The sequence below is a fragment of the Pseudopipra pipra genome, chromosome 17 (assembly GCF_036250125.1).
Source record: "Pseudopipra pipra isolate bDixPip1 chromosome 17, bDixPip1.hap1, whole genome shotgun sequence".
NCBI lineage: Eukaryota > Metazoa > Chordata > Aves > Passeriformes > Pipridae > Pseudopipra > Pseudopipra pipra.
Genome location: NC_087565.1, coordinates 10,220,969 through 10,235,608, shown reverse-complemented (window position 1 = coordinate 10,235,608; position 14,640 = coordinate 10,220,969). Strand labels below are relative to the sequence as shown.

General features: G+C 42.5%; 1 protein-coding gene across 9 annotated transcripts in view; it reads right to left on the bottom strand.

Annotated features, from left to right (window-relative positions):
• RIPOR3 (RIPOR family member 3) overlaps nucleotides 1-14,640 on the bottom strand; it is a 54,036-nt gene that overhangs the window by 20,031 nt on the left and 19,365 nt on the right. For 7 of the 9 annotated variants that reach the window (XM_064674212.1, XM_064674213.1, XM_064674218.1 and 4 more), the window contains 2 exons: nucleotides 5,470-5,598; nucleotides 1,881-2,027 (listed from right to left, as the gene is read on the bottom strand). In XM_064674212.1, the coding sequence (XP_064530282.1) occupies nucleotides 1,881-2,027; nucleotides 5,470-5,570 (248 nt within the window). In that variant the 5' untranslated portion in view covers nucleotides 5,571-5,598. Of the gene's footprint in view, nucleotides 1-1,880; nucleotides 2,028-5,469; nucleotides 5,599-5,715; nucleotides 14,337-14,640 lie in introns of those variants that run through there. The other 2 variants (XM_064674220.1, XM_064674221.1) reach the window with 2 other exon arrangements.

Genomic DNA, 14,640 nt, shown 5'->3' with positions numbered 1-14,640 from the left:
TGACAGCTCAGTGCAGAAGTAGCCAAGGCTGGTGACAGAAAAGTGTTCACTTACCTTTCAGAAAAGCTTCATCACTTTTAGATTTAAGTATGTTGCAATTACCAGCCTGATGGAATGGCACCCAGATGGTTAACAGAATAAAGAGTTATTTTCTATAGCTATAAAGAAACAGGCATGTAAAAACATGTTCTGCACTAAAAATCCAAGTCACTCCAGCATCAAGTGGACTTTGTCTGCATCTACTTAAAATTTGGACTTTGCATTGCTATTTGATACAGTTGTTTTCTGTAGGTTACTTCAGTCAATTAGTTGCTACTCAGTTTTGGCAGGAGGCTGATCCTATGGTATTCACTGCAAAACTGGGAACAAATTCTGATCCACTTTATGGTTTCTCCTCCCTAAGCTCTGATAAATTCTAAACTCTGCAAAAACATTTGGTTTCATAGTTTCTTTTAAATCTAAATCCTCTAATAAGACGTTGGTGGATATTTTTAGGGCTAAGACTTCATAGTCTTTTACTGGACTAAAAATGTGACACATCTGACTTTACAATGTATTATTACAGTGCATTTTATGTTCTTTGCTTAAGAAAACAAACTCTGACAAAAATTAATACAGTAGCAAAATTTTGGGGACAGCAGCAACACACGTGAAGGAACTGTTAGTAGGATGCCAGCAGAAAGAGCTACAGGGTTTACACATCCAAGAAAAGGTATTTTATCTTCTGATAGGAGCTGCAGGGTGTAATTGAAGCTCTGTGATAACAGATGGACCCTTCAACATCAACTGTAGTGCTTTAAGATGTGCATTTTTGTGTTACAAGACCTGGGGACTCTGTTGAAGGCAGAGCAGTGTCGGTCACCCAGGGGGGCACAGCCCTTGTGGGCTGTCTCTGCTCACCCATGGCCTGTTTGCCCATTCAGCACTGAATAATATCAGTGTCCTCTGAGGTAACTGCCACCTTCCCCAAAGCCACAGGACCCTGAATTCAGGCTCCCAGCCCACCCTTTGGTCCCCACTGTCTGCTGCAAACACCCCACGCCAGCCAGCCAGAGCCAATGAGCACGGCTGGTCTCTTGCCTTTACACCCCAGTCTGCCCTGATGCAGCAGTGGCTGTGCAGTCCACTCTGATAAAGGCTCTGAAATAATGCCACATTTACAGCAAAGTAATGTTATTTACATTTCCATAAGGAGATGGAGCTGTACTACAGCTCTGCTTCATCACCTTGACACAGCTGAAATTTTCAGGTGTTCCTGCTTAGACTTCCCTTTACAAGACACCCAGAGATGACTTTTGAACTTCAGACTATAATTCCACTAAAGAGGGTGAAAAAAAGAAACAAAAAGCCACCCTGACACCTCCACCCCTCCTAGAATAGCTAATTGTGCAAGTGCTCCCTTATTAGTATAGGGACAATAGAAATGGTTGAGGAACCAGCCTCCCCACTGTGTCCTTGTAGGGCACACCCTCACTTGCACTCGATTTTAATTCAGCTTTTTGAGTCAAAGCAAACTTCACACACTTCCCTCTCCAGAAACTTTCTGCCAAGCACTGCCCAGGCCTGGCTGTCCCATCCCTGCCCTGCCACCCTGCATGCTCTGAAAGCCTCCCTTCCTCACAGGAGCTCAGCTGCTCCCCAGGAGATGGACAATCTCCCCACTGAGTTCTACCTGTCCCTGGGGAAAACAAAAACATCAGAGCATTTTGCTTGCAAGCAGACTGAGAGTGAATGAAACTTGTTTTACAAGGTGCCCAGTCAGTGTCTGGGGAAGCCACCACAGATGTTTAGAGATGCCAGATGGAGACAGAGCACAGTGACAGACAGACTTAAGCAGCATGACGAGGTGAGGCAAATTGCAATATTTAAAAAGTCCTTACTTAAGTCCTTTCTTCAAAGCTTCAAAAATTTTCTTCACCTGCAGTGGCTTTGGATCCCAGATCAGTGCCCCCTTCTGCAGGGAATTATAAGCCTTGGGGGGTTTCAGAGACATCCTTGATCTCACTGAGCTTCTGCTGAGAGACTTTCTGTAGAAAGAGAAAAGAAATACAGGGAAGATGCAAACCCCATCACCTGGGAGAAGGGAGATGCCTAACCCACAAAGCTTCCAGGCTGCAAGTTGTATGCCCAACTCCATAGACATTTACTCAAAGAGCAAAGCCTTTGGACACACAAGGAATACTTTCACAGGTGACATCAGAAAATTCACACTGCAACTGGCAACTGCTCAAGGTCTGACTGATCAAGCTCACATAAAAACCCTCAGCAACAGCCATTCATCTGCCTGCACTCCATCCATTTAAACCATGGCTCAGAGCCCCACCACAGTTTTAAAAAGCAAACTACCCAGTCTAGATTGCATACAAGACAGAATCATCAAGGTGTATTTTCAGCATCTAACACCTCACTTAATTACTTTTAAAAGGAACTACAAAACCAAAATGAAATATTGTTTCTAAGAGAAGTCCCACACAGGATTTTTTGTGCCAAGCTACAGAGTGAGAACACTCTGAGCCATTACTTATATATATATTTACATCATTTAAACCACAAAAGGAGCTCTCTGCAGATGATTCCTGCCTGGTTTACCTCTATCTATATGCTCCTCTAAGTCTTGGCTATTTTTATATAGTTTTGTTAATAATGCCTGTAAGTCAAACTTCCCCAATCTGCCAAAGCAAACCAAACCAAACCAACTGGTGGCTCTCAGAGAAGCTTTCTTCCTTCTCTCCAATCTCTATCCTAAATTCAACTCACCTGGAGAAATTACCAACTTTAAAAGGCTCAACACTTAACCACTGGCTGGTTTAAGTTCCAGGCATGTGACTGGAGGCCTAAGGAGATTATTGAGCTTGGTGATTAAAGCCCAAACCCAACACACCTGAGAGCTGTCCCTGCTCCTATTATAGAAACACTTGAGTAACTACTTTAATTTCCACTTGACTCCATTTTTTAACATATGTTCTGCAAAAAATCTGATAAATTAGGTGTTGCCAAACTTTACTGGATATTTGATTTCTTCACTACAATGACTATCTTAATTTTTTATGATGGCTTAATGTAAAGTGTTAATTAACCAAACCATTTGGAGCTCAGGTTACCTATAACAAAGAACACAACTCTTAAATTAGAAACTTACATTAATATTACTTTTCTTTATTAAGATAATGAATCTTTGAGTATTCCATGCAAAGTGAGAGGGTTCCAGCAGGAATAACACTGGAAGGGACAGTCTAGCCAAGAACAGCAGTTGAAAGAGTCTCCTAGAAGGCTCATCACTTAAAATCTTTTCATGCTAATAAGAAATAGCATCTCATTCCATGAGTTAGAGTACTCTCATTAGCAAGATACCATATAGAACAGATAATTTCTGTATTTGGAAATTAAACAGACCAAATTACTCCTGGGTTTTGTTTCATTTTGGAAAGTAAAGGACTTTGAAATTTACCTCCAGATTTTGGGAGTGCGGATCCTAAATTCAGGAAATCATTTCCCTCCAGCTGGAAGTACAGCATCTAAGTACTGCATCCAGAGAGGTTGGGATTTCAAACTCCCCCTTTCCCTCAGCATCTCCCACTGACTGCTGTAGCCCATAGGAGCACTGATGTAAGAACCTCATTTTCACACATTTCATACAACAGTTCAGTGGCTGATGTGGGCCTGCAGGGCCCAGTAGCTAAAAGCTGGATGCTGTGTTGCTGCTTTCCCTTGTGAACTTCATAATTTCAGTATCAGATTTCCCACTTTATGGCTAACAGTAATAATATTTACTTCCTGTGGAACCCATTGTGGAGAAACACGAAGTCGTGTGTCTGACTGAGAGGCTCAAAAGGAAGTTGCTAAAGGAAAGCAAAAGTATATTTAGCATCTGCTTAAGAATGTCCATGTGGACCTGATTTGTGTGTCATCCTTTGGACAGACCTTGCACAGGGCCCCTGCAAGCTCCTGCTGTGTTTTGCAACAGTGCCTGAGGGAGAGATAAGTTAGGAAAGGGTGATTAAAAAATGCTGGGGAAAGCTCTCATGTTCACTGGGCTGTGACTGAGTGTCTAGTACACAAATCTTCCTTATTGCAGTGATTCCTGAGCAAAACTGTCTGTCTAAACACTTACATAATGAAAAGCAACATCTTAAAAATGCATAAAGAGAGGCATTTGGTTAGAAAACCTTTGCAGCAAGAAGTAACAGGATAACCTGAAGGGACAGATGAACTCCTCTGTCTGGAGCACTCATACCCCTGCTGCAGACACAGCTGTTCAACACTGCTCCTGGTAGAGCCTTTCCCTGCTAGAACTCCCACTCTAAGCTCGAGTCTGTTTATATCATTTGACAGAGTTTTTCTCCAGATCTTAGTGATTGGTGTGATTTTAGATGTCTGATCTTTGCTTGAGGTAATATTAATTTTCAGTTTCCACAACAAACCAGTTAATTCAAATTGAAGAATTCTTGATGGCATCACAATCATGCTGGGATTTCATTTTTTGCTCCTACTTCACCATGCTGTGTTTAACTAAAAGTTTGATTCAGTCATTTGGTTCTTTGGTAAGATATTTCATTACATGAGTCAGGTATTTTCCTGATACATAACAGGATTTTTCTGAGCACAATATTCCTAGGGGTATATTTCCCAACACTTCTGTATGATACTGCTAAATGATTCCCTTTGGTATTATTTTAGCATGCACTGGCAGTCATATTAATTTTACATTTATGTATCATATCTGCTAAAAGCACTCAACAGGCTTTACAGGATTGCTGAATTCAGAAAAAGCACTTCTAGTGGAAAAGCTGCAGTTACCTACACAGAGCAATGCTGCCCAGCAGCTTGTGAAAAGCAAAATGAGAAGATCAGTGCAGGATGGTTTAGCAATTACAGAGCCCAGCTGAAGGCTGGGCTCAGCCTTGGCTGGATTATGGACTGTTACTGAGAGCAGTGGGTTTGCAGTGGCCTCCTGGCCTGTTTGATTCCTCCCTTCCTCTCCCTTGTGGCACTGCCAGAACACAGCCCTTCCTCTCATGAAATGCTGCTCTGCTTCAGTAACTCAGCAGGATCTGAGCCAGCTCCAGTGACAGATATTGCCAGGATTCACCATTAGCATCCCCATCTTTTTAAAGGTCTGGGAGACTTTTGATTACCATAACTCCTGAGAAGGCTTTAGTCAGAACACATCAGTCACTATTTGGCTGCTAGCAGGAAGGGTTGCAGCCCTTCATTTTTCCAGAAGAAATGGACACTATTAAGAGTCTGATCCATCACCTCTGTAATCCAACCATCCCTGCAGTGCAGTGTGCAGAGCAGTAAGACAGTCTGGGGTGAAGTACAGCTGTTCATCAGTGAACCATGACAACACTCAGCAGTTTTAAGATGAAAATTAAGGAATGACATCTCCTCATAGCTACCTTAGGTTAAGAACTCCATTCCCAGCCTGCTGCCCAAAGGATCAGGTGCTTTGCTGTGGATGTTACTTACGCCAGTTTTCTGCTTTGCACAGTGCTGAACCCAGTGAAGGAGCAGCTCCTGCTGATCCCACCCCCATCACCAGGGGACACAAAGGTGAGTTTGACCGACATGGTCCCCAGTCAGGGAGTCTGTTGGCTTCTGAAATAAAATACAAAACCAGATGAGTCAAAACCTTCTTGGCAGTTCAGGCTTGTGCTGCTGCAAGAGTTGAGCTGCATGGAAGCGGAAAGTCAAAACAACAGACAGGAGAATAACCTGAAAAAAAGGACTTGTCTGCAAATCCTGTTTCCTCTGTTGCCATCCACTATACAATTAATGAGGGATTGAACGGTCTAAAATGAAATCTCTCATGCCCTCTTCAATTTCTGATTGATTTTACAAACTCACTATGCAAAAGCCAGAATAGCCTCAATTCACAGGCTCTCTACATTTGTGATTTTTTTAAAAACCCTGTAATTGTCCCACTGCTTCAGGAGTCCAGGCCAACCAGTGTATTTCCAAATCAGTATGGATGCCAGAACAATACTTAAGCTCCAGACTTAGTGAGGTCCAAAAAGCAGTTCCTTGCATGTGTGCAGAGCCACACTGCAGTCAATGGTAGGACTGGCTGAGTGTGGTGCTTAAGCCCAAGGCAGAAGTCTGGTTTCAACAGTAAATTTCAGGTTCATGCTCCTCCTCTGGCAGGGTTTCTCTTGGATTGCTCTCTTGTTTTCCATCAGTCAAACTCTTTGGCTTTCTGGAGAACTGTGTTCTCTGCCATGTGTCTATAGAATCCAAGTCACAATATAAGTAACAGACATATCCTTCAAAGCAGCTGTAGAAAATCACCCGGACAGTTCATATACAGAAAAATTCCCTTCCTTCCCCCCTCAAGCTGGTGTAATGTAAACACCACAACTGAGTAAAACTGAGTCAAACAAAAAGCTGCAGTATGTATTTGTTGGGAGAAGTACAAACTCCAAGAAAGTGCTCTCCATGGCCATGCAGATGTTTGTCCCACATCAGTGTGCTCTGAAGAACAGCGAGCCCTGAATCCACCAGTGGATGCTCCCTCTAGCATGGCTACCATTAGTCACACAGGAGGCCAGAAATGTCAACATAAGGCTTTTTCCCTGGCTCTGCCACTACCCTGGAAAGCAACCTCCTCACTGCTCCTCCAGAGTGCCCGTGAGAACTGAGTGGTTCGATGTACTTCCCGAGAGGAACGGGGTTGGAGGGTGTTTTGCTAATTCTGGGCTAGTCTACAAGTACAGGAATGACTGCCAGTGACTAAGGTTGGGTATCATCATCTCCCAAAGCAGGAACAGTTGTCCTGGATTTCCAGAAGCAGAGATCCTGCGTGAGACTGACTGGTTCAGGAGAAGCCACTCAGTCAATTCTCTGGGCTGAGGTCTAAGACTCTTTGTCTGTTCTGTGGGCTGTGCCAAGCTCCTGAAAACATCTGGGAAAAACAGGTAAAACATTTTAGAACAAGATGTGAAAATGATAAATTTGAGCCAAACAGCTGCCTGCTTTGCAAGCTCACTGGTTTGTCAGAGGTGCTGAGCATGGCAAGGTATTTTACATCTCAGAGGATCAGAGTCCATGGGACTCCACAGCCTCAGTAGTATCCATGGAAATCTGTTACATGGAAAACGTAGGTGGGTCTTAATCACCTTTTAATCAAACTGTACAGCACTTATATACTCCTTTGAAAAGATCCTCCTTAACACCCTTAATCAGACTTTGTACTTGCATCATATCACAGCTGAAGTTTCAAAATATTTTCCATTCTTTCCTCTAGTTTTCAGATGTTTGTAAGTCTGTGAACTGTCACCCCATCAAAAGGATCATTAGCCTGAAAAAGCATGCAACTTACTGAAAAATGTAATTGCATAACAAGCTGCTAAAGGAAGAAATAAAAGGAATAGCCTCATGGTTATTGACCACATCCCTCAGCAAGGCTAAGCCAGATTCCCAGGATCTATTTGTTAGCTCTTAACCTGGGAAACTTAGTTCATGGCTAAAAGGGAGTAAGAAAATGCAGGAGCAGCTTGTCTAATTTTATAGGACCCCTAATGCCTGCATGGACTGACAGCCTTTGGAGCACCTAGATATGGAACAAACAAAACCAGGCAGGCCCTTGGCAGGGAAAAGAAAGTGGAAAATGATGAGAAGACTCCTGAAGAAAATCCTGTGCACTGAAGTTTAGATGTGAAGGATTATGTTGGAAATGTACAGACCCCCAAACTCAGCTGGGGAAAGAAATAAATTGTTCAAATTGCCCAGACTTGATTCTGCTGCCACATGTGTGGTTATAAATCAAATGTAATTCTGGACTTAAAAAGATGTACTGTGGCAAATCAGTAGGAGTGAGAGATGACTTGGGCCTCACTTGGACATGGCCAAAAGCATTTCAGCTCCTCAGGGTCATTTGTTTTTGAGACTGCACAGAGCTCAGTCCCCGAGGCCACTGACTCTGTCACCTTCTGCTCTAACACAGCTACTCCCCAAAGCAACTCCCAAGCACATTTTCCCAGTTCCCCAAGAGCAAAGGGAATTTCAATCACGTTAGGAAAGCACCATTAGAGAGGTTATCTTTCTTGCTCTGAAATAATGTCCACAAAGTCAAATACCTCTTGGCACACACCTAATACATATATTTTTTGTAGTGACCTAGAAATCTGACAGCTCCCTTCACACTTCTGAGCAGAAGACCATAAGTTGGATGTCAAGACAACATTGTATTTATAAGAAAGACTTATAAATGCAGTTGTTTAAACAGAGGGTTTTTCTAGCTGGAGTGACTGAATGAAGTGCTGAGCTGTGTTACAAGTGCCCCTGAGAAAAAGCATCTGGACACATCTCAAATTCTACCCGCCTTTAGGGTAGAAATAAATCAGATAAGGACCCCCAACAAAGCTCACTTCAAATCTGCCTCCTAACCTGTAAGCTCTGCTATGCAGGCCAGTGTCTCCAAATCTCATAAATACAGGGGTTATGCCCTAGGGAGCAGAGGAACTTCCTCCCTTTTACTCCTCCCAAAAGCACAGAATGCAAGGACAGTAGCTGGGCAGGGGCTGGCATATGCAGAGCACAAAAATATCAGGCCAAAATGAAGGAGTCTATTGCCAGGGGCAATGAAACACCAAACTACTGGAAAAACCATGGAGTCTTGAAAAATTCCTATAAAGCTGGTGAGTCTTGACCACACATCTCAACTGCCAGGGACTCATCCACTCAAATGTTTTAGTATCAGTTTTGTATGACTGAGCCTTCAGGTCTCAGAGGGGCATTTTTAATATAAATAAAAAAAGGGGTTTTTTTTCAAATTAAAGGAGTAGGTTTGTTTGCCCCTGTTATGATGATTTGCCATAACAGACTATTGGCATTTAACTTTTGGTGTCACCAAGTATTCAGGCATGTAGGGCCAAACACTGGGGCTCCTGTGGAGCAATGAGGACACACAAACTGCGTGTTCTGCTCTGTCTCTGTTAGTTTTAGGATATTCCTCAAGCCAAATGACCTTCATCCTTTACAAACAAAAAACTGGGGTCTGTTTGTGTTTATGGCTAAACTTTTCCAGCCCTAGTCACATCTTTAATTGTTTCTGGGCACAATGGTTTCAACAATTTTATGAGGAAAATATGACTCACTGGCTTCTTGCAAAATATTTCTTCTTGTGTTTTGTGCTTTAAATTAGTAGCCATGTTTTTGTGTCAGTATGTCCAAGAGGTTCACTTGAACTTGGTGAACTGCTGCTACAGTAAAGAATTTGTGTTTCCTTCAAGTTTGTAGTGCTCCAACTGTGAATGAGCAGTTGAGTTGGAGACACACACTTTCTCCTGGTTGTGTGTTTGCAGAAACCATCCCAGATTTCTGTTTCCCTCAGCTCACTGTGGGCACACACGGAGCTGACAGCCTGGACAGCCAGATCTCCTCAGTGGGGCAGTACCTGCTGCTCACTGCTCAAGTAAACTATTAGTCACTACAGAAAATAAACACAACCACAGAGAAGCTATCAATTGTTAATAACTCCCCTTTGTGGGTTTCTGCACAGCAGAGAACATGGGTTTATTGCAGAGTTGCCACATAGAATCTACATCTTTCACAGCGTGGTTTTATAAAATTCACTTCATGACAGCCAAACAAACTCACCAATAACGTGTACTGGGTCTATACCATCTCCACTGAAACTCAGTTTTCTCTGTATGTGACCAAAATCAGCAGTGATTAAGCAGATGAAAATTTAGGGCCTTTAGAGACATTCTCTGGGCCTTAGAAATGAGCTGTGTTTCCATCTAATCATCTGTTGTTTCAAAAAAAACTTCAGTCAAAGGTGCTGGAGTTTTTCATCCCACTTCCCTGAAGTTCTGATAAATTCTACCAGAATAACTGTTTTGCTGCTACAATTGCACTGGCATCGGGGTTTTAGCTGATAGAAATATATGCTGCAAAGATTTAATGGGTGGAAAGACAACACTAACAATAATTACACCAGAAAATTTCTACCATAAGTCAAATTTAAGACCGATTTTGCAAACCGGGCTACATTTGTCTCCCATTACACTGATGTAATCAAAATTATTTTTCTTCTTGTTGTTTATTTGAACGCTTAGGAATGATGGAATTAACTTCTGAATGCTGCTGATGGGTGGTACCCAAACACAGCCAGCAGCCAATGGCATTTGTCTTTCCTGCCACTGATAAAGAAAAATCAGATTGCCACAGTGTCCTCAGTACTGCCAAACATCTGGAGCAAAGTCTCAGGGCTGCTCTGGGCTTGAACCACTGAAGCTTTTTGTGCTTTCAACGTGCTGTTGAACAAGCTGGAAGTACCTAGACCTTGGCACTTCCTCTGCAGCAGTTGGAAATCTAAAGAATCCAGGCCATTAAATGAATGAAACTGCTGAGATGTGATAACATCCTGACTCAGCCCCAATCACTCCAAAGGTAGGTGTAGTGAGCTGACTGAAGGAGGAGTGAAGTGACCTCTGGGCACAGCAGTGTTGAATCCACTGGGAACATACACACTGTATTTAATCTTTGCTCTCCAGCATTCCTCCCAAAACCCGCTGACCTCAGTAGCAACGTCTACTGTGCTGGATAAACATTCCAAATTTATCATTAAAACCCCTTAAATGTTAAGCATTTTTGCACAACTGTTGGACAAACATTCTATTTATACACTTATTGGCAGAACTGGTTATTTTTCTAGAGAAGAAAAATCATTTGAATTAGGGAGACAGTGCCCTTGCTCTCAAAATACATCTCAAAATAGCCATTTTAACACAACATTACATGCAAATAGGGATCCTTTCTTCAAACAAATCCTGTCTGTGGAAAGAAGCCACAGCACAAAGATTCAGAGCACAGCCTGAAAGGTTTTATGTGCTTCACTTGAACACAGGAATTCTGACTGCAGGGATCATTTCTGTACAACTGCTGTCTCACACCAACACATATAAGCTGCCCCACACAGGCAGGGGAAGAGCCACTGCAGATACAGATACGGAAAATGGATGTTTGATATTTAGCTTTTCTCTGGTAAAACAGATTTGTGAAACCGGAGGTAAGGGAGACAAAGAGCTGCCTGTGATGAGCTTTTGGAAATTTCTCCCTCAGTACTTTTATCATCCATCTCTGAGGTACTAAGAGGTAAATTTTATTGTTCTTCTTCCACAGAATGTCTTGACCCAAACCTGTTTAACTCAGATTATTAGATGGGCCCTTTATTTTGCACCAAACTTACATCTGTCAGGTCGTATTTTGAAAATCTCAAATGATTCAGGAATATAATCCCATTCTTGAAGGTACTTTAGGCTCTTAGGAGCTGGTTAATTGGTTTTTAATAAGAATTACATTCAGAGCACACATTCTTTAGAAAGATGAGTCTTCAGTGTGTAACTCACCTTGGCACTTCTGTAGATTTTATCCAGGCAGATTTGACTCTTGAATATATATTTAAATACTGCATATCTGCCATACTTTCCTCCTGGCCAAACTCAAGCCATTAAAAGAAAATCAGATAAACGGCTTTGATCCAAGTTATTGCTTTAGTCATTAGGCCCTTCTGGAAATGAAGTCCTGGAGCCCAGGTTTCCTAGGCAGCAATACATTTAAATATCATCAGCTGCTCTCAGACAGTTCTCCTGTGCTGGAGGTTGTGTCTCTGATGGACCCATTTCTAGGGTGGTGCTCTGAACACACGACTCAACTTCCAAGCCCAGGATGAGCTGCTATTCAAGCCTGTGATTCAAAATGTTACTGTATTTCTAATGCCTTTCCACCTTAGCACACCAAGTTCTATTCCCAGTGACAGTGTGCACATCCAGAGGAAATTCATCAGCCATCTATTCCAGATTCCCAGTAGAATCCAGCAGTAGAAGCTGGCCTGACTCAGTTAATGACCTGAAAACTATTTTTCAAGGCCTGATATCAGGGTTCACTTTGTGCCTCCCACCAGCAGCAGCACCCAAAGCACAGAGGGGACCTTGGCACAGAGCATCCCCAGGGACTTGGCCCTTTCCCTCATGGAAATCTGTCACTTGGAACCACAGTTGGCTGTAAATCCCACAGTGGCATTTGGCAGTGCAGTGATAAGAAAAGAAGCAGTGATTGCATCTAAGCAAATCTTGTTTTCCCCCCTTTGCCAGCCCGAGGCATATCCCCAGGGCCACACTGCACTTCCATGCCTGTGTCACAGCTCTTCCAGGTGCTGGGAGGCTCCTGTAGGGAGTTTGGCTTTCCTCCTGGGGAAGGCATAGGACAATCCACCCATTACCAACTGATTTAGGAGCACAGGCCCTGCTGCTAACTCCTCTGGTTTCAATTTCCAACTTGATGACAAACTTGCAAGCCTGAATCAGGGACTCAGGAATGTGGCAGGCTCCACAGGCTGGCCTGACTTGCAGCTTTCCCAGCGTTGGCAGAATCTGAGTCTGCAGTTGGCTGCACTGTGATGAATCCTGAAATCCAAATTCCTGATGGGAAGAAGCAGATGGCGCTGAGGGAGAGCAGTTTACAAGTGATGAACAGGCTCTTCCATTTCTGACAAAAGAAAACTTGTCTATGCACTGAGTCCCACCAGTGTTGGCCCTGGGAGGTTCCTTCTTCTTAATTATGAGCCCCAAGGATCACTCTGCTGTAATACACACCTCATTCTCCTTGTTTTCCCCAACCTGTGCCTGAATGAGTGCTACAAACAGACTTATCAGGTGTGATCATGTCTCCATCCATCCATCCTTCTAATGCAGGAGCCCATTGCTGGGTTAATTATGAAATAAGGAAGGTCCTTTATCTCAACCTTAGGGCTGAGCCTTAGGGAGAGTCCCAAGGCTAAGCTTCAACAGAAAGCACCACCATGGAGAGATAAATGTTTTGATTACTACACTGAGAAGAATATATTAACCAAATCAGACAACAAACTTCCAGTAATAGTGAAATCTGATCTTCAGCAGTATGTGGGATGTAATTTGCTATCTTCAAAAACTGAACCCTGTGAATCACAATATCCCAGTGCTTCTGAAGTGGGACAAACTCTGTAGTTTACTTGTCTGACCAGGAAAATTGTCCCTTTATTAAGAATTAAACCATTAAGTCCACTCCCTATGGCAACCTTGGTTTATTCCCATAAATGTTACCAAGACAATCTTGTGCCACAGAGACAATGAAGTTGTTAAGTTGGGATCAGTATCCCAAAGAACACTGGAAAAAGAGGAAGAATATACCAAATGTCATAAAAGAGGGAAATAGATGAGACAAAAGGATTATGCTTTAAAGCCAAATAATTTCTTAAGTGCTGAGTAGACATAGAGTTAGTTCCTTTCAAAGTCAGTATTTCCAGACCTGGCTAGTGAATCTTGGTACTTATCTTCAGATAATGAAAAAAGGTGTATTTTTTAGAAGGAGATATCAAACTCAAGACAATTTAGAATGTCTCTCATTGGCCAGTTAACAACTGCAGAGTCAAAAAATGACTTGGTGTGTTGGAACATTTTATCTAGGCTGAATTTATTCAGTATCTTCTAACACAGGCTTGAAGTCATTATATTTTCTAACAAATTAGGGTAGCTGTCATAGCAATCCTAACACTGTGTTCTGCACTGATGTTCCCCTTCTCTAGACACTCCACAAGCATGTAAACTTACTTGTGGAAAAAAAACAAGGACTTTGAATATATGTGGATATATCTGTACTTTCCCCTTCACTTCTTACCAGTTCCTAACACACATGCTCTGACATTCAGGGCCCACATTTTTTATGCTGTTATTCTCTGCTTTTATTTGGTTTGGGCTTGTTTTTAATGAGGTGAACTTTGCACAGCCCAACTTTAGCTCCTATAAAATTTGTGTCTTAAATGGCCAGATTTAGGGATTTTTTCTCTGGAAAGAAAAAGCCCTACATACTCACCACAGAGCTGTACTTGGAACCAGATGTCTGACCCCCTTTCAACTGAACTAATGAGGACAGGAATCTGGTCAGGAAAACTTCTGTCTAGGTTTTGACTTTGGAATTGTGGAAAGAGTACTGCAAAGACTCCATGCTTCCACATAAAGGAAGGGGAGGAGGATGGAGATTCCACCAATGAGGAAAGTTTGCACTTCTGCACTGGCTTGAAGGCACTTCCACCCCAAAGGCCTGTTCATCCCAGTGTCAGTTCTACCCTTTAACTCACACAAGAGTCCCACAGAGAGCAGGCAGAGCCTCAGGGGACGTGAACTGTGCAACTCTGTTCAAACCAGTCTATGTACAGAAGCCCAGGGTTTGGCTCTGTGTCACCTTTGCATTTGGCAGGCGTGAAAGGACTCTGCTTCTTTCAAGACTTCTGCAAAACATAAAGTAGACTAATTATTGAGGATCAGATGCTGTGAAAACCATAACTTTAATAGAAATCTGACTGAACATGAACATTTTTAAACTAACTTTGCCCTTCAGTGTGTTTTTAAAATACAAAGTGTCTCCTGCTGCTAGTTCAGAAAGGTTTTTAGGACCATCCTTTCTCTGCCCAATCTTGCTCCCAGCAAAGTCACTGGGAGCATTGCCATGACATGATGAACAAGACCTTTGAGGTCATCATTTGGCACTCCAACTGGAAAAATGCATTAGTGTGGCTTTCTAGAGAAAAGATGCATCAAAGTCTCCCTCTGGTTCCTATCTTAAGCTTCTTTAAAAAAAAATGATTCTTGATTTTGTCTTTCT